We start from the raw sequence: 19,483 nt of genomic DNA on the forward strand, positions 1-19,483 counted from the left end.
TCTGTCGCTCCACACTAAGCTTCAGGTTTTCTCGGCCACGGTCATTCCCTCCCTTCTCTACGCTTGCGAAACGTGGACCCCCCTAATGGAACATCTTCGCCGGTTAGAAACATTTAGGCTTGCCTGCCTACGATCCATCCTGGGTTTAACCAAACTGGATTGTGTGAGGAGCTCACAAATCCTTGAAAGATCTGGGCAGGGTCCCATCGGTGAGCTCCTCCGGCAGGCAAGGCTGCGATGGCTGGGTAATGTAGCCCGCATGCCCAGCCACCGCATGCCGAATCAGCTTTTGTTTGGCCGGATTGAGGGGGCTAAGCGGGCGCGGCACGGGCTAGAGAGGAGATGGAGTGATGTGGTACAGGAGGACGTGGAGCTGAGTGGACTTGCCGATGATGGGTACCAGCGGTGTCAAGATCGGCCTCTGTGGAGGAGGCTCGTGAAGGATGCTACTGGGCAGTTGGAGGCAGTCGCCCTCCAACAACAACGGAGGACGGAGGAGCGACGCTCAGAACAACGAGCAGAGCGCCGGGTGGCTAAAGCACAGCAGGTTGGCACAGTAGGGGGCACAGGTGGTGCATCAGCCAGTCATCTCAGTCAGTCGACCCGTGGCACCTGGGTCTGCCCCGTGACCTCCTGCCAGCGGGTGTTCGACACTTCACGTGGCCTCAGGGTGCACATAGCCTGGCACAAGCGTCGTGGTGACGTCACCGCCACTTAGTGGCGAATGGCGGTTGTTGTTGTATGTGTGTGCGTAAGTGACGGTGTGTATGTGATGTGTGCATGTGTGTGTGTAAGTGACGGTGTGTGTGTGTATGTGTGTGATGTGTGTGTAAGTGTGTGTGTAAGTGACGGTGTGTGTGTGCGTGTATGTGTGTGTGTATGTGTGTGTATGTGCGTGTATGTACGTGTGTATGTGTGTGTGCGTAAGTGACGGTGTGTGTGTGTGTATGTTATGAGTGTGTGTGTGAGTGTGACGAATGTGTGTGTGATGAGTGTGTGTGTGATGAGTGTGTGATGAGTGTGTGTGTGTGAGTGTGATGAATTTGTGTGTGGTGAGTGTGTGTGTGAAGAATGTGTGTGTGTGATTAATGTGTGTGATGAATATGTGTGTTATGAGTGTGTGTTTGATGAATGTGTGTGTGATGAATGTGTGTGTGATTAATGTGTGTGATGAATGTGGGTGTGATGAATGTGTGTGTGTGTGATGAATGTGTGTGTGTGATGAGTGTGTGTGTGATGAGTGTGTGATGAGTGTGTGTGTGATGAATGTGTGTGTGTGATGAATGTGTGTATGTGATGAGTGTGTGTGTGTATGATGCATGTGGGTGTGATGAATGTGTGATGAGTGTGTGTGTGTGATGAGTGTGTGTGTGATGAGTATGTGTATGATGCATGTGGGTGTGATGAATGTGTGATGAGTGTGTGTGTGATTAATGTGTGTGTGATGAGTGTGTGTGATGAGTGTGTGTGTGATGAGTGTGTGATGAGTGTGTGTGTGTGAGAGATGAGTGTGTGTGTGCGTGATGTGTGTGTGTGTGATGAGTGTGTGATGAGTGTGTGATGAGTGTGTGTGTGTGATGAGTGTGTGTGATGAGTGTGTGATGTGTGTGTTGAGTGTGTGATGTGTGTGTGTGATGAATGTGTGTGTGATGAGTGTGTGTGTGATGAATGTGTGTGTGATGAATGTGTGTGTGATGAGTGTGTGTGTGATGAATGTGTGTGTGATGAGTGTGTGTGTGATGAATGTGTGTGTGATGAGTGTGTGTGTGTGTGATGAGTGTGTGTGTGTGTGATGAATGTGTGTGTGATTAGTGTGTGTGTGTGATTAATGTGTGTGTGATGAATGTGTGTGTGTGTGATGAATGTGTGTGTGTGATGAATGTGTGTGATTAATGTGTGTGTGATGAGTGTGTGTGTGTGATGTGTGTGTGATGAATGTGTGTGTGATGAATGTGTGTGTGTGATGAATGTGGGTGTGTGTGATGAGTGTGTGTGTGATGTGTGTGTGTGTGATGAATGTGTGTGTGATGAATATGTGTGTGTGATGAGTGTGTGTGTATGATGAGTGTGTGTGTGTGTTGAGTGTGTGATGTGTGTGTTGAGTGTGTGATGTGTGTGTGATGAGTGTGTGTGTGATGAGTGTGTGTGTGATGAATGTGTGTGTGATGTGTGTGTGATGAGTGTTTGTGTGTTGAGTGTGTGTGTGATGAGTGTGTATGCGTGTGTTGAGTGTGTGTGTGATGTGTGTGATTAGTGAGTGTGTGTGTGTGATGTGTGTGTGTGTGATGTGTGTGTGATGTGTGTGTGTCTGATGAGTGTGCGTGTGTTGAGTGTGTGTGTGTGTGATGTGTGTGTGATTAGTGTGATGAGTGTGTGTGTTGTGTGTGATGAGTGTGTGATGTGTGTGATTAGTGAGTGTGTGTGTGTGATGTGTGTGTGATTAGTGTGATGAGTGTGTGTGTTGTGTGTGATGAGTGTGTGATGTGTGTGATTAGTGAGTGTGTGTGTGTGATGTGTGTGTGATTAGTGTGATGAGTGTGTGTGTTGTGTGTGTGTTGAGTGTGTGATTAGTGTGATGAGTGTGTGTGTTGTGTGTGTGTGTGTGTGATTAGTGTGATGAGTGTGTGTGTTGTGTGTGTGTTTAGTGTGTGATGTGTGTGTGTTGAGTGTGTGATGTGTGTGTGTGATGTGTGTGTGTGTGATGAGTGTGTGTGTGTTGAGTGTCTATGTGTGTGTGTTGAGTGTGTGATGTGTGTGTGTGTGTTGTGTGTGTGATGAGTGTGTGATGTGTGTGATTAGTGAGTGTGTGTGTGTGATGTGTGTGTGTGATTAGTGTGATGAGTGTGTTTGTTGTGTGTGTGTTGAGTGTGTGATGTGTGTGTGTTGAGTGTGTGATTAGTGAGTGTGAGTATGATTAGTGAGTGTGTGTGGGCAGCGGTAGTGTCCCGAGTTCGATTCCCGCTCACGGCCACCACCAGTGACGATTCTCTGAACCGGTCCTGGGCCTCCTCCCCTAGGTCGACTCAGCCTGAAATGAGTTCCTGGTGCGGTGTGAAATCATCGTCGCTGGGGAGACAAAGGCGGTCAGGGCTGGCTGGTTGATCACACAGAGAGTGGCTGTGGAATTCCGTTTCCCGTGAGTTTCTGCTCCATCCCTATGGGATAGAGTGTTTCCTCCTCGCAAGGCGTAGATTTCATCCTGCCCCAGATGTTTACAAATGGTTTCGACACGCAGTGTCTCATCAGCAGCAGCAGCTGAGCGAGGCTCTGCTTGAACGAATGCTGGTGGCGATGTCCAGATGGGTTCAAGCAACGACTGATTTAGACATTCACAGGTCTCAGACTCCCAGGGTCTGGAATGCTATCGCCAATAAACTGCAACTTTAATCGCTACCTATGAGATCTTCACTCAAAACTGCTCTAGAGGAGTTGTACACCCCCAGCTGCCACTGCTATTCAGTGGCCTAAAATAAAATAAAATGTTTCGCTCCGGATGACCGCTGCAAAGTATTATTCTGTATTTTGATTTAGCGTGCTGATCTTAAAGGTGCATTGAAAAATTTGATACTACGACTGATGCTCCTGTTGTTTGTGGAGTGACTCATGCAGCCAGCTATGGCTCTAGGATTTGGTGTTATAATTTATTTATGTAGTTTATTGTAAAAAAAATTCGGTCACAGTTCCTATGATCACTGTTACATTGCATTTATGGCTTTATTTTGGTGATTTCGAAAAGTGTTTTGGTTTTGCCCTGTTTTTGTTTATTGTAGTACGGAGTTAGACTGATGGCCTTAATCTTAGTTGTCTTGTGGTTGTTGTTGTTGTTTGACTTGCATCCCACTGGGATTTCTGCACACAGCGTTGGTGTACGGTGATTTTTTCAGGAATATTTTGATGTTTTTTACCTGTATTTTCTGTTTGCACAGTCACATAATCACTTTAAGATGTTTTCTTGTTCGTGTTTTAGTTTGTTGCGGTTGCACTCGATTCAAGAGCCGAATGGCTCACAGGGCTATACCAAATAAATGAAACCATTAAACTATGAAACTCATCAGCAGCAGCTGAGCGAGGCTCTGCTTGAACGAATGCCGGTGGCGATGGCCGGATGTGTTCAAGCAACGACTGGCTTCGACATTCGCAGGTCTCATCAGCAGCAGCATCATAGTCAGTCTCTGCTTTGACCCTCTCTGACGAGTCCGAGATGCACGTCCGCCTCTTTAATACACAACACAATTGCGCTGTGAGAGCGAAAATCTTTCAGGAAAGATTTGTACGCGGTCGAATTCCGCCCCCTAGCGCATGAAACAATTATACTTTGAATTCACTTGGCTGACGATTTAAATCTCCCGGAATGAAAGTAAAAAAAACTATTAAAGTACTTAATCTTAGTTCTTTCGGTAAAGTCACGTTGAAGGGAAACAACAAAATAATAAAATATATATAAAACAATAAAAAAATTTCACGACGTTTCGACCATAACACGACCGTTTGTGTTATGGTCGAAACGTCGTGAGAATTTTTATTGTTTTATATATATTTTATTATTTTGTTGTTTCCCTTCAACGTGACTTTACCGAAAGAACTAAGCATATGAATTACTGCAGTCACGAAAGCTTTAAATCAAAATTTATTAAAGTACTTTTCATTTTATTTTACCAGGTAAAGCCCTCTGCGTGGATCATTTTTCGCCAATGATAGCCCAACGAAGTTGAATGCCCAACGGTGGCTATGAGATGTTAACTACCTCGCCAGGTATGCAGGAGGTCGTGGGTTTGATCCCCACCCTGACACCTGCTGCTGCTGTATATGTGGAGTCTGCGTCTCTCTCTCATCATCATCATCACGGTGGCTAAGCGATGTTAACTACCTCGCCTGGTATGCAGGAGGTCGTGGGTTCGATCTCGACCCGGACGCCTGCTGCTGCTGCTGTATATTTGGAGTTTGAGGTGTCTCTCTCTCTCTCATCATCATCACGGTGGCTAGGAGATGTTAACTACCTCGCCTGGTATACAGGAGGTCGTGGGTTCGATCCCGACCCTGACGCCAACTGCTGTATATTTGGAGTTTGCTTGTCTCTCTCTCCCTCATCATCATCACAGTGGCGAGGAGATGTTAACTACCTCGCCAGGTATGCAGGAGGTCGTGGGTTCGATCTCGACCCTGACGCCTGCTGATGCTGCTGTATATTTGGAGTTTGTGTCTCTCTTTCTCTCTCATCATCATCACGGTGGCTATGAGATGTTAACTACCTCGCCAGGTATACAGGAAGTCGTGGGATCGATCTCGACCCTGACGCCTGCTGCTGCTGTATATTTGGAGTTTGTGTCTCTCTTTCTCTCTCATCATAATCACAGTGGCTAGGAGATGTTAACTACCTCGCCTGGTATACAGGAGGTCGTGGGATCGATCTCGACCCTGATGCCTGCTGCTGCTGTATATTTGGAGTTTGTGTGTCTCTCTCTCATCATAATCACGGTGGCTATGAGATGTTAACTACCTCGCCAGGTATGCAGGAGGTCGTGGGTTCGATCCCGACCCTGACGCCTGCTGCTGTATATTTGGAGTCTGCGTCTCTCTCTCTCTCATCATCATCACGGTGGCTAAGCGATGTTAACTACCTCGCCAGGTATGCAGGAGGTCGTGGGTTCGATCTCGACCCTGACGCCTGCTGCTACTGCTGCTGTATATTTGGAGTCTGCGTGTCTCTCTCTCTCTCATCATCATCATCACGGTGGCGAGGAGATGTTAACTACCTCGCCAGGTCACACGTCGTCACTAATGTCTGACCCCCGCCCGCTCCCCGCTAGGTGCGTGACGTCATTTATGGATGGCCCCCGAGGGCATTCCGTGACGGTGTCTGCACGAGCTATGAGCAAGGCAACTGCAGCACCCACACGCCCTCTCGTTTCCACCACCATCTCTCCCCCCATCATGCCACAAGAACAAACACAGCAAGGCTCAATTCCTCTGTCGATGGGATTGGAAGCGTCCGGCGTTAGCTTTCGAGAGCCAGTGATGGCAAGTGTCCAGAACAGAGGGTATGTTGGGGGTGGTAAGATCGCGCGAATGTATAAATGTTGCGTCGTTAAAACCCGCCACCACCCGACACAGCCAACTAGGAAGTTGTGGATTGGCTGTCCAACACACAAACGGTGTGCTGTACTAGTATACTACACACTACACTATACACTACACTATACACTACACTATACACTACAATATACACTACAATATACACTACACACTAAACTATACACTACACACTACACTATACACTACTATACACTACACTATACACTACTATACACTACACTATACACTACACTATACACTACACTATACACTACACTATACACTACAATATACACTACACTATACACTACAATATACACTACACACTAAACTATACACTACACACTACACTATACACTACTATACACTACACTATACACTACTATACACTACACTATACACTACACTATACACTACACTATACACTACAATATACACTACAATATACACTACACACTAAACTATACACTACACACTATACACTACACTATACACTACTATACACTACACTATACACTACAATATACACTACAATATACACTACACACTAAACTATACACTACACACTACACTATACACTACACTATACACTACTATACACTACACTATACACTACACTATACACTACACTATACACTACAATATACACTACAATATACACTACACACTAAACTATACACTACACACTACACTATACACTACACTATACACTACTATACACTACACTATACACTACTATACACTACACTATACACTGCACTACACTATACACTACACTATACACTACTATACACTAAACCATACACTACACTATACACTACACTACACACTACACTACACACTATGGCTGTACTAGTGACGAACTGTCCACGTTCTGTGTACGTGACTACCCTTACTGGTTGGCTGTGTCGGGTGGTGGCGGGTTTTAACGACACAACATTTATACATTTACGCGATCTAACCCCAAACAAAACCTCTATAATGGATGATATTGGTCGCGAACGCCTACGGCGTGTTAAGCTGATGGCAAGTATTTGACACGCTGACATCAACTGGAATGGCAGCGTCTTAAGAATTGTAAAAAAACCGGAGTTGTATTCATATTCTTGGTTCTTTCGGTAAAGTCACCACGTAGAAGGGAAACAATGAAATAACAAAAATATAAAGTAATAAAATTCTCACGACGTTTCGACTGCAACACAAGAAGCAATCATCATCAGGTGTGAAAACCACAGCAGGAAAATTTGGAAAAAAGTGGCGGTGTTTTTTTATTAACGTTAGCACCACGGAGAGCGATTTGACAGTTTGTTCAGATGGACGAGTCCATCTGTGTTCGGAAAAGAAGAGGGGGGAGACGAAAATAATGGATGCGCTCTGAAAGCCACCTTAAGCGTGATCAAGAGATAGGGAACCGGTTCCCATAGAAAGTCTATGGGCAATTTTTCGATTTAAAGCTTTCGTGACTGCAAGGATTCATCTTCTTTGGTTCTTTCGGTAAAGTCACCACGTAGAATGAGAATAAAATAATAAATTGATAAAATAATTATTTTATCAATTTATTATTATTTATTATTTAATCTCATTCTATGGGCAACGTTAAGAGATAGGGAACCGGTTCCCATAGAAAGCCTATGGGACAATGTTAAGAGATAGGGAACCGGTTCCAAAAGACAGTCTATGGGGCAATATTAAGAGATAGGGAACCGGTTCCCATAGAACGTCTATGGGCAATGTTAAGAGATAGGGAACCGGTTCCCATAGGAAGTCTATGGGGCAATGTTAAGAGATAGGGACCCGGTTCCCTTAGAAAGTCTATGGGACAATGTTAAGAGATAGGGAACCGGTTCCCATAGAAAGTCTACGGGACAATGTTAAGAGATGGGGAACCGGTTCCCATAGTCAACTGCACCACCCACAGAGAACCTCTGTCTTGAAGAAGTCAATGTCATGTGAGCCTACTGAATTATAACAGTGATCTGCCACGGCCGATCGAAATGAACACAAAGCAGACTTATAACACGGTAGGACCAACACCTCGGCCGTGGCAGATCACTGTTATAATTCAGTAAGCTCACGTGACATTGACTTCTCCAAGACAGAGGTTCTTTGTAAGCCATCTGGCTACCATGAGAGATTCGTTCATGAGGCTATCCATATATACAAACACAGAGACAATTTCAACCGAGAAGATGGATTCTGGCTTAGCAATCATTGGAAGGATTTGATAACCATTTCGGGTCTTAATTGATTGTTCACGCTTACGGTGGCTTTCAGACCGCATCCATTATTTTCGTCTCCCCCCTCCTCTTTTCCGAACATAGATGGACTCTTGATTTAAAGTTTTCGTGACTGCAGGGATTCATATTCTTGGTTCTTTAGTTAAAGTCACGTAGAAGGGAAACATTAAAATAATTTAAAAAATATAAAACAATACAATTCTCACGACGTTTCGACTGCAACACAAGCAATCATTATCATGTTGTGGTTTTCACACCTGATGATGATTGCTTGTGTTGCAGTCGAAACGTCGTGAGAATTGTATTGTTTTATATTTTTTATTATTTTATTGTTTCCCTCCTACGTGATTTTACCGAAAGAACCAAGAACATAGATGGACTCGTCCATCTGAATAACTGCCAAATCGCTCTCCGTGGTGCTAACGTAAAAAAAACGCCACTTTTTTAAAATTTTCTTGCTGTGGTTTTTACACCTGATGATGATTGCTTGTGTTGCAGTCGAAACGTCGTGAGAATTTTATTGTTTTATATTTTTATTCTTTTATTGTTTCTCTTCTACGTGACTTTACCGAAAGACACAATAATATTTAGCAGTGATGTTAACACTATACTCGGTTTACACGGGGAAAGAGATGGCAGCCACATTAAACGCTTTCGATCGAAATTTTGCGTGCAAAATAATTTGTAAAATTAACTCATTTTGATTAAAAACCGGCGAGTATAAAGCATCAATTTAACTATTATTTTAAAAATATGTATATAAAAAAAAAGTTTGCGTGCCGTAAGCGGGAAACGAACTCGTCGCGCTCAGTGGGTCACGTGACCGCCGCCGAAGCGCCAGCTGATTGGTTCAAGCTTACCGTGACGCGTTTATAATGCGAGCCGTGATGCTAGCGACTTGCCGTCGGCCATATTGGGTGAGGGAGGGTGACACCGGCAACCAACTACAGCGCGACAAAGCAAAGATAAAGGGCCCTCGCGTAGCCTGCAACAGACTGCTGGGGCAAGTACTGTTAGAGAGGAGCACCTACGAATGCCGGCACTGTGGCACGCAAAACCGGGGGAGAGTGTGGGTGTCCAACACCACACCAGACCGCCTTTGTCTCCCCCCCCCCCCCTAAGCGGCGATGTTTAACCGCACAGCCAGGCACTCGTTTGAGGCCGAGTAGACCTAGGAGAGGGGTTGCCCGCGACCGCTTCAAAGGAATCGCCACCCGGCCTCTGAACGGCCCTAACCGAAGCGCCACCGCTCCTCCCCAACCTTCCCTTACGAAGATGGCGGCACGAGTTCCGCGTCGGCTTCCGGGCTCTGGAGGTAACCCCGCCTTCTTGCCCCGCCCCTTGCCCCGCCCCCTCCATTGAAGCTGCGCGCAGACGGCAAGAGGAGCCATGGTGAGGAGTGGAGGGAGCGGAGCCAGGGCCTAAGGCTCATAGAGCTCACAGGGCCTAAGGCTCATAGAGCCATAGAGCTCACAGAGCCAGGGCCTAAGGCTCATAGAGCCACAGAGCCACAGAGCTCACAGAGCCACAGAGCCAGGGCCTAAGGCTCATAGAGCCACAGAGCTCACAGTCAGGGCCTAAGGCTCACAGAGCCACAGAGCCAGGGCCTAAGGCTCATAGAGCTCACAGAGCCACAGAGCCAGGGCCTAAGGCTCATAGAGCCATAGAGCTCACAGAGCCACAGAGCCAGGGCCTAAGGCTCATAGAGCCACAGAGCTCACAGCCAGGGTCTAAGGCTCACAGAGCTCACAGAGCCAGGGCCTAAGGCTCATAGAGCCACAGAGCTCACAGCCAGGGCCCAAGGCTCATAGAGCCATAGAGCTCACAGAGCCACAGAGCTCACAGAGCCAGGGCCTAAGGCTCATAGAGCCACAGAGCTCACAGGGCCAGGGCCTAAGGCTCATAGAGCCACAGAGCTCACAGGGCCAGGGCCTAAGGCTCATAGAGCCACAGAGCTCACAGAGCCAGGGCCAAAGGCTCACAGAGCTCACAGAGCCACAGAGCTCACAGCCAGGGCCTAAGGCTCATAGAGCTCACAGGGCCAGGGCCTAAGGCTCATAGAGCTCACAGGGCCAGGGCCTAAGGCTCATAGAGCTCACAGAGCCAGGGCCTAAGGCTCATAGAGCCACAGAGCTCACAGCCAGGGCCTAAGGCTCATAGAGCCACAGAGCTCACAGCCAGGGTCTAAGGCTCACAGAGCTCACAGAGCCAGGGCCTAAGGCTCATAGAGCCACAGAGCTCACAGCCAGGGCCTAAGGCTCATAGAGCCACAGAGCTCACAGCCAGGGCCTAAGGCTCATAGAGCCACAGCTCACAGAGCCAGGGCCTAAGAGCTCACAGAGCCACAGAGCTCACAGCCAGGGCCTAAGGCTCACAGAGCCAGGGCCTAAGGCTCATAGAGCCACAGAGCTCACAGGACCTAAGGCTCATAGAGCCATAGAGCTCACAGAGCCAGGGCCTAAGGCTCACAGAGCCACAGAGCCAGGGCCTAAGGCTCACAGAGCCAGACTAAGGCTCACAGAGCCAGACTACGGCTCACAGAGCCAGACTAAGGCTCACAGAGCCAGACTAAGGCTCACAGAGCCAGACTAAGCCTCAGAGCTCACAGAGCCAGACTAAGGCTCTCAGAGCCAGACTAAGGCTCACAGAGCTCACAGAGCCAGACTCAGGCTCACAGAGCCAGACTCAGGCTCACAGAGCCAGACTCAGGCTCACAGAGCCAGACTCAGGCTCACAGAGCCAGACTCAGGCTCACAGAGCCAGACTCAGGCTCACAGAGCCAGACTCAGGCTCACAGAGCCAGACTACAGTATACATGCTACACGGGGGATCTTTGTGTCTAGAACAGGTGTGGGCAAATTTTGTCACTCGCGGGCTACAATGGGTTCTAAAATGTGACAGATTGGCTTGGGCCAGGAACAGATGGATGGAGTATTTGTGTGAACTAATATAAATAACTTCTAAAAATCATCACATTGAAAGGATTCGGCTTTTAACAGGTAGCAAAACATTTATTTGCAAGGCAATTTACCAAATTGCACGAACGTGAACGATACAAAAACATGTCGTGACGTGACTGATCAAACATCATGAAAACATCTGAGGCCTTGCGCCCAAACCAATGACCTCACTTGAACTTCTTTATTATCTACATTAGCAGGTTACAGCAGGCTGTGTGTCGGAGATTTGGCTCCAACCTCGGCTGTAGCAACACATCGTCGCTTTCACTTTCAATGGGAACAGTGTTTGTTGATCTCCCACTGTTGCCAGTGCCATCCAAGTCTTGGAGTTATATTTTGGTTGTGGCAATTCTCAGGACAGGTCCGAGGTGCCGATCCGTTAACTTTGATGGGCGATGGGCCTCTGTTGGCGTTCATGACGCTGAATGTCTGCTTCACGCGCGTAAGTCGAGCCAAAACAAAAGTCGGCATCTTCTGTACACCAGGCTCCCGGTCAAAGTGCGCCATCTAATGGGGAAATGGGGGCATTACAGGAGAAAGGTAAAATTTAATGTAATAATAATAATAATGATATTTTGACAAGCTCGGCGGGCCGGATTAAAGAGCCGGACTTTGCCCGTGTCTGGTGCAGAACGGTAGTGCAGCGGTTAGCGCGCTGCGAAACCTGGCAACCCGGGTTCCGATTCCCGCTCACGGCCAGCATCGGCGACGATTATCCGAACCGGTTCTGGACATCCCCTAGGTCGACTCAGCCTCACGTGAGTTCCTGGGTGTGGTGTGTAGTAAACATCGCCACTGGGGAGACAAAGGCGGCCGGGCGTGGTGCCGGCCACCCACCCCCCTTCGTGTGCCGTGCCGGCCTTCGTAGGCGCTGCTGCTCGCTAACAGCGCTTGCCCCTAAGGCTACACCAAGGGGGGATCTTTGTTTTTTGCCTTCGTGTGTCTGTAAGGCGACCGGTTTGGATCAGCTGGTGGGGATGGGCCTGGTCGGAGTGAGCGCCGTGGTCTTCATCTACTACAGCGTGTGGGTGCTGGTGCTGGTGAGGAGAGGGCACCACCGCCACCACCACCACCGCCACCACAACAACAACAACAACAACCGCCACCACAACAACAACAACAACCGCCACGGGTGGCCAGGCACCACACCCGGCCCAGCCTGCGTCTCCCACAGCGGCGACGATGCTTGCGCGCCGCTCCGAGGACCCGTTCGAGGCTGAGTCGACCTAGGGGAGGCCCGGCACCGGTTCAGCCTATGTGTGCGTACGCGTGTGTGTGTGTGTGTGTGAGGAGCGGTAGTGCAGCAGTTAGCGCGCTGCGCTACGAACCTGGCGACCTGGGTTCAATTCCCGCTGACGGCCAGCACCGGTGACGATTATCTCTAGGTCGACTCAGCCTCAAATGGGTTACTGGTGCGGTGCGCCGAAACATCGCCACCGGGGAGAGACAAAGGCGGCCGGGCGCGGCGCTGGCCACCCACCCCCTCGTGCGCCGTGCCGGCCTTCATAGGCTGCTGCTTCTCGCTGACGGCACTTGCCCCTGCGGTCCGGTAAGGCTACACGGGGGATCTTTGTGTGTGTGTGTGTTGTGTGTGCGCGTAGCCGTTTGTGGACGAGCTGCATCCACTGCAGTCCCTCTTCCTGCCGAGGGACCTCGCCCTGCTACTGCCTGCAGCTGCCCTCTTGCTCGTCAGTGCTGGACTGGGTGAGGCTCGCACACCCGCACCATCTCCATCTTCTCCATATCTCAACGACTAAGGCTAAGTTGTGAACGTGTGCGTCTGTTCAAAGTGTTCAGCGCACTTCCCGGCATGCAACAAACTTGAAATTTGACGTGTGGGTACTTTCCAGACTGTACGCCACGCACAAATGATAAAAATAGACTTGGAGGGGGGTGGGGGGGGGGGAGCTCAATAATGAATTCATTTTTTGCACGGCAAGTGAGCTGTGATGTCAAATCCGTCACGTGACCCGTGCACGTGGAAGCGTAACGCATTGTAGTGTAGTGGTTAGCGTGCTGTCGTCTGTGTGTGTGTGTGTGTGTCTGTGTATATCTGTGTGTGTGTATCTGTGTGTGTGTGTGGCTGTGTGTGTGTGGCTGTGTGTGTCTGTGTGTGTGTTTGTGTGTGTGCATCTGTGTGTGTATCTGTGTGTCTGTGTGTGTGTATCTGTGTGTGTGTCTGTGTGTATCTGTCTGTGTGTGTGTGTCTCTGTGTGTGTGTCTGTGTGTGTGTGTGTGTATCTGTGTGTGTATCAGGCCCACTGTCATCGGCTATAGAATCCCACGTCAGAGAATGAGGAGGCTTACCGCAGCCTTCGCTCGGAGGTTTGGAGAGCCGTGAGGCGCTGCAAGGATGGGTGGTGGTCGTGGGTTGCTGAGGAGATGGAATCTGCCTCAGTGGCCTGCGATCACAAATCTATATTTAACTACATCAAAAAAGTAACCTGCAGCGCCACACCTATTACCATCATTAGGGGAAAAAAACGGTGATCCAATCTCTGACCCCCAGGAACAGGTTTGCAGATTTGCTGAGCATTTCTGTGAGGTCCTGGGGAAGGGAAAATCCCTCAGCCAGGAAAACATTGTGGCACAAAGTGAGGATGACTCTGCTGAGGCTGCGGTGCCTCAAATATTGGAAGAAGTCACCTGCTGTGAGTGGCTGGCTGAAGTACCATCTGTTGAGGAAGTACTGAAGGCGATCCGGAGTCTGAGACCAGGAAAGGCAGCGGGCAGAGATGATCTCCCAAGCGAAATGCTGAGGGAGGGTGGCGTTTGTGCACAGACTGCCCTATACGACATCATAACAACAGTCTGGACCACTGGACGGTTTCCGCATGATTGGAAGGATGCCCTGGTGGTTCCCCTCTTTAAGAAGGGGGACCGCACAGACTGTAACAACTACAGGGGCATCTCACTCCTCAGTGTGCCGGGGGAAAGGTCCTGACAAGGATTATTCAACATCGCCTTGCCAGGCACGCTGAAGAGAGGCTTGCGGAGCCCCAATGCGGTTTCAGGAAAGGGCGGTCCTGCACAGATGCCATATTTTCTGTCCGTCTGCTACAGCAGAGGTGTAGGGAATTCCAGCAAGATCTACATCTCTGCTTTATTGACCTGGTCAAGGCCTATGATACCATCGGTAGGCCTGGGCTCTGGGTTGTTCTTCGTGTTTTTGGAGTCCCTGACCCTCTGCTCACGATCATTAAGGACCTTCATGATGGTGCGCGGGCCCGGGTAAAACTACGTGGCCGGGAGTCAGAGCCATTCCCTGTACACCTTGGGGTGCTACAGGGATGTCCTCTGGCTCCCACATTATTTAACATCTATTTTGACCACGTAGTTCGTGTTGGTGTGTGTGTTGGTGTGTGTGTTGTGTGTGTGTTGTTGTGTGTTGGTGTGTGTGTTGTGTGTTGGTGTGTGTGTTGGTGTGTGTTGGTGTGTGTTGGTGTGTGTGTTGGGGAAAAAACGGTGATCCAATCTCCGACCCCCAGCAACTTGTGCGGTACGTGTGTGTTACGTGTGTGTTACGTGTGTGTTACGTGAGTGGTACGTGTGTGGTACGTGAGTGGTACGTGTGCGGTACTTGTGCGGTACGTGTGTGGTACTTGTGCGGTACGTGTGCGGTACGTGTGTGGTACGTGAGTGGTATGTGACTGGTACGTGTGTGGTACGTGTGTAGTACTTGTACGGTACGTGTGCGGTACGTGTGCGGTACTTGTGCGGTACGTGTGCGGTACGTGTGTGGTACGTGTGCGGTACGTGTGTGGTACTTGTGCGGTACGTGTGTAGTACGTGTGTAGTACTTGTGCGGTACGTGTGTGGTACGTGTGTGGTACTTGTGTGGTACTTGTGCGGTACGTGTGCGGTACTTGTGCGGTACGTGTGTAGTACTTGTGCGGTACGTGTGTGGTACGTGTGTGGTACGTGTGTGGTACTTGTGTGGTATTTGTGCGGTACTTGTGTGGTACGTGTGTGGTACGTGTGTGGTACGTGTGTGGTACTTGTGTGGTATTTGTGCGGTACGTGTGTGGTACGTGTGTGGTACGTGTGTGGTACTTGTGTGGTATTTGTGCGGTACGTGTGTGGTACGTGTGTGGTACTTGTGTGGTACGTTTGTGGTACGTGTGCGGTACGTGTGTGGTACGTGTGCGGTACTTGTGTGGTACGTGTGCGGTACGTGTGTGGTACCTGAGCGATCCCAACCCCGAAGCTGGCTGTATATTTGGAGTCTGCGGTGTCTCTCTCTCTCTGTCTCTCTCTGTCTGTCTCTCTCTCTGTCTCTCTCTCTCTGTCTGTCTGAATTCATAGCAGCAGCAAAATTCCTTAAAAACGAAACGTGTTATTTTTTTTATTGTATTTTTATTTATTATGTTACTCGGTAAGGCCCGCCCTCCACCTCCCCACCGAGCTGGTACCGCTCTTTTTTCAGAAGCAGCCTCGCGATCGCCAGTGACTCCCTCAAAGAGTGGCTCACCACGATCATCGTTTGTGCTTACATGGAGCAGACAAATGCTTTAAAACGCGCGACGCTCATTCTGAATGTTGGACGGTGATGAGAAAAAAAAACGTCGATGGCCCGGAGTTAAAATCCCCGCGGCCACGGGGAGAGGGAGAGAGAGGGAGAGAGAGAGACGCGCAAACTCCAAATATACAGCAGCAGCAGCAGCAGGCATCGTCAGTGGTCGGTGATCGAACCCACGACCTCCTGCATACCAGGCGAGGTAGTTAACATCTCCTAGCCACCGTGATGATGATGATGAGAGAGAGAGAGACACGCAAGCACCAAATATACAGCAGCAGGCATCGTCAGTGGTCGGTGATCGAACCCACGACCTCCTGTATACCAGGCGAGGTAGTCAACATCTCCTAGCGCACATTGTCACTCGCCCGTGTTGTGTTTGTTGTGTCACTCGCCCGTGTTGTGTTTGTTGTGTCACTCGCCCGTGTTGTGTTTGTTGTGTCACTCGCCCGTGTTGTGTTGTGTCACTCGCCCGTGTTGTGTTTGTTGTGTCACTCGCCCATGTTGTGTTTGTTGTGTCACTCGCCCGTGTTGTGTTGTGTCACTCGCCCGTGTTGTGTTTGTTGTGTCACTCGCCCGTGTTGTGTTTGTTGTGTCACTCGCCCGTGTTGTGTTTGTTGTGTCACTCGCCCGTGTTGTGTTTGTTGTGTCACTCGCCCGTGTTGTGTTTCACGTCGTGTGTGTGTGTTTGTGTCGCAGGGCTCTTCATGATGGCCGTGCGATGGAAAAACCATCGCAGCAAGAAATCCGCATGAGCCATCACGCTTTTCAACATACACACAGACACGCACAGACACACACACACACAGACACACACTCACACACTAACACAACAACAACAACCGCCATTCGCCACTAAGTGGCGGTGACGTCACCACGACGCTTGTGCCAGGCCATGTGCACCTTGTGGCCACACACACACACACGTACACACGCACACACACGCACACACACACAGGCACACACACACGCACACACACACACGCACACACGCGCACACACGCATTCTCTGCTATTTTGACTAACTACGAATTTTTAAATTTTGAGCGTGCAAGGCCCGCTTAGCTCTCTGCCATCACTCTTTTCGTAAGCCACGTGGCCATCGCAAACGATATCCTCAACGACGTGGGATCATCGTCATCATCGTCGTCATCATCGTCGCCGTCGTCATCGTCGTCATCATCATCATCGTCATCATTGTCGTCATCGTCGTCATCATCGTCGTCATCACCGTCGTCATTGTCGTCGTCATCATCGTCGTCGTCATCGTCGTCATCGTCGTCATCATAGCAGTGCGGCAATGACGAGCGGCAGCGGATTACCCCGAGCGGACGACGTCGGAGGGAAAATCCGGAGGGACCCGGAGAAAAATCTTCGCGGCCACGGGGAGAAAGGAGGAGAGAGAGAGGGGGGAGAGAGAGAGGGGGGAGAGAGAGAGGGGGGAGGGAGAGGGGGGGGAGAGAGAGGGGCGAGGGAGAGGGGGGGGGAGAGAGAGGGGGGAGGGAGAGGGGGAGGGAGAGGGGGAGGGAGAGACGCACATTGAGAATCGACATCGTGAGATCATTTGGCTGCTGCTGCTGCTGTGATGTCCACGCGATGATGATGATGATGATGATTTTGATTTAAAGCTTTCGTGACTGCAGGGATTCATATTCTTGGTTCTTTCGGTAAAGTCACCACCACGTAGAAGGGTAAACAATGAAATAATAAAAATATAAAACAACGAAATTCTCACGACGTTTCGACTGCAACATAAGCAGCAATCGTCATCAGGTGTGAAAACCACAGCAAGATAATTTGAAAAAAGTGGCGGTGTTTTTTTAACGTTAATAGCTGCCAAATCGCTCTCCGTGGTGCTAACGTAAAAAAAACACCGCCACTTTTTTCAAATTATCTTGCTGTGGTTTTCACACCTGATGACGATTGCTTCTTGCGTTGCAGTCGAAACGTGGTGAGAATTTAATTGCTTTATAATTTTTATTATTTTATTGTTTCCCCTTCTAACGTGGTGGTGACTTTACCCAATGAACCAAGAATAAACAATTTTATTGTTTTACAATAATTTTATTGTTTCACAATAATTTTATTATTGTATTGTTTCCCCTTCTAACGTGGTGGTGACTTTACCGAAAGCACCAAGAACATGATTATGATGATGAGGATGAGGAGGATCCATGCCCATTGGTTCTTTGGGTAAAATCATCACGGAGGTATAAACTATAAAACCGATGAAATCGCGACGTCGTTCCGGGGCGCCGGGCACAAAGCGCCCGTCGCGATAACATTTCATTCCATTCGCTGCCTGCGACGCGATGACTTTCCCCCGAAAGGATCGAGGAGTGTGGATCGCCGCAGCCACGGAAACGTCGACTCTAGAATGACGACGGGAGCCCACTTCGCGTGTGATGGTGCTGGGGGCCTTTGCCCAAGGTCAAAAATATCAAAATATAAATTTCCCGTTGGGTTTATTTCCTTCACAGGGGGTGTGTGGGGGGGGACTTTCGCTTGCGTGTTCTTCCGTTGGGGGTTTGTCCTGCCGAGTAAAATAAAACAAAGACACATTCTCCTGCGTAAGGGAGCTGGTAGGAACGTTGGGTTGCTCGGTCAGTGGCCAGGGTCAACAACAACAACAACAACGGCGGCACCACCACGTGGTGTGTTCAGCAACAATATGGCCCACTGTGAGGGCGGGCACAAGCCCGCGTGAGTAGGTGAAACGTTGAGTTTTATAAGAGGGGCACCACGGGGTGACCAGCCCCTCCCCACCCAGCCCCACCCCTCCCCACCCAGCCCCTCCCCACCCAGCCCCACCCCTCCCATTGTTGGATGCACGACGGACGGACGAACACAACAATAATAATAATCCCCTGTGGGCTGGTGGTGGTGTCACCAGGAGGTTCCGACACAGTGCGAGACTTCTCCTGTCCTGAGACTTGCTTCCTTGGAGATTGTTTTACACCCAAACTGGGGCGGTCTTTCATTCATCGAACTGGGGGGGGGGGGTGGTCATACATGGAACTGGGGGGGGGTCATACATGGAACTGGGGGGGGTCATACATGGAACTGGGCGGGGGGGGGGGGTTCATCGATTGCACGGCTGTTTGCTTCTCTTGGAACCGCCCCAAGCGTTGCTTTCGGAAGTTGACGAACCTCCCATCGATCGCGTTATAAAATAAATAAAAACAAATATATTACGTTGTCCTTGTGCGTGTGTGTCTGTGTGTGTATCTGTGGGGAGTTGTAGTGCAGTGGTTAGCGCTACGCTGCGCTATGAACCCGGCAACCCGGGTTCGATTCCCGCTCACGGCCACCATCGGTGACGATTATCTGAACCGGTCCCGGGCCTCCCCTAGGTCGACTCAGCCTCAAATGAGTACCTGGTGCGGTGTGTAAACATTGCCACTAGGGAGACAAAGGCGGTCGGGCGTGGTGCTGGCCACCCACCCCCTCGTGTACCGTTCCGGCCTTCATAGGTGCTCGCTAACAGCACTTGCCCCTACAGTCTGTTGAGACTATGCGGGGGAGCTTTGCTTTGACTTTGTGCGTGCGTTATCCTTGTCCCATCGGTGAGCTCCTCCGGCAGGCAAGGCTGCGATGGCTGGGTCACGTAGCCCGCATGCCCAGCCACCGCATGCCGAAACAGCTTTTGTTCGGCCGGATCGAGGGGGCTAAGCGGACGCGGCACGGGCTAGAGAAGA

At 49.7% G+C, this 19,483-nt stretch overlaps 1 protein-coding gene across 2 annotated transcripts; it reads left to right on the plus strand.

Moving 5' to 3' along the window:
• Nucleotides 1-9,602: 9,602 nt before the first annotated feature.
• DPM2 (dolichyl-phosphate mannosyltransferase subunit 2, regulatory) lies at nucleotides 9,603-17,213 on the plus strand. Of its 2 annotated transcripts, none has more exons than XM_032980331.2 (4): nucleotides 9,603-9,701; nucleotides 12,220-12,309; nucleotides 12,871-12,973; nucleotides 16,485-17,213. In XM_032980331.2, exons 1-4 carry the CDS (start codon nucleotides 9,699-9,701, stop codon nucleotides 16,538-16,540), a joined length of 252 nt encoding a protein of 83 aa, XP_032836222.2. In that variant the 5' UTR covers nucleotides 9,603-9,698; the 3' UTR covers nucleotides 16,541-17,213. The 2 variants fall into 2 exon arrangements, with proteins under 2 accessions (XP_032836222.2, XP_032836220.2); XM_032980329.2 differs by lacking the exon at nucleotides 9,603-9,701 and adding an exon at nucleotides 10,653-11,711.
• The last annotated feature ends 2,270 nt before the right edge of the window (nucleotides 17,214-19,483 follow it).

The sequence above is a fragment of the Petromyzon marinus genome, chromosome 65, assembly GCF_048934315.1.
Source record: "Petromyzon marinus isolate PM22_M1 ecotype Great Lakes invasive population chromosome 65, UKy_Petmar_22M1.pri1.0, whole genome shotgun sequence".
In the NCBI taxonomy this organism is placed as follows: Eukaryota; Metazoa; Chordata; class Hyperoartia; order Petromyzontiformes; family Petromyzontidae; genus Petromyzon; species Petromyzon marinus.

Excerpts from the sequence above, each read along its gene's own strand:
- DPM2 (XM_032980329.2), top strand. The coding sequence starts at position 11,658 with ATGGGCGATGGGCCTCTGTTGGCGTTCATGACGCTGAATGTCTGCTTC. Across the intron at positions 12,310-12,870 it reads GCGTGTGGGTGCTGGTGCTG|CCGTTTGTGGACGAGCTGCA; the intron begins GTGAGGAGAGGG and ends GTGTGCGCGTAG. Across the intron at positions 12,974-16,484 it reads GCTCGTCAGTGCTGGACTGG|GGCTCTTCATGATGGCCGTG; the intron begins GTGAGGCTCGCA and ends TTTGTGTCGCAG.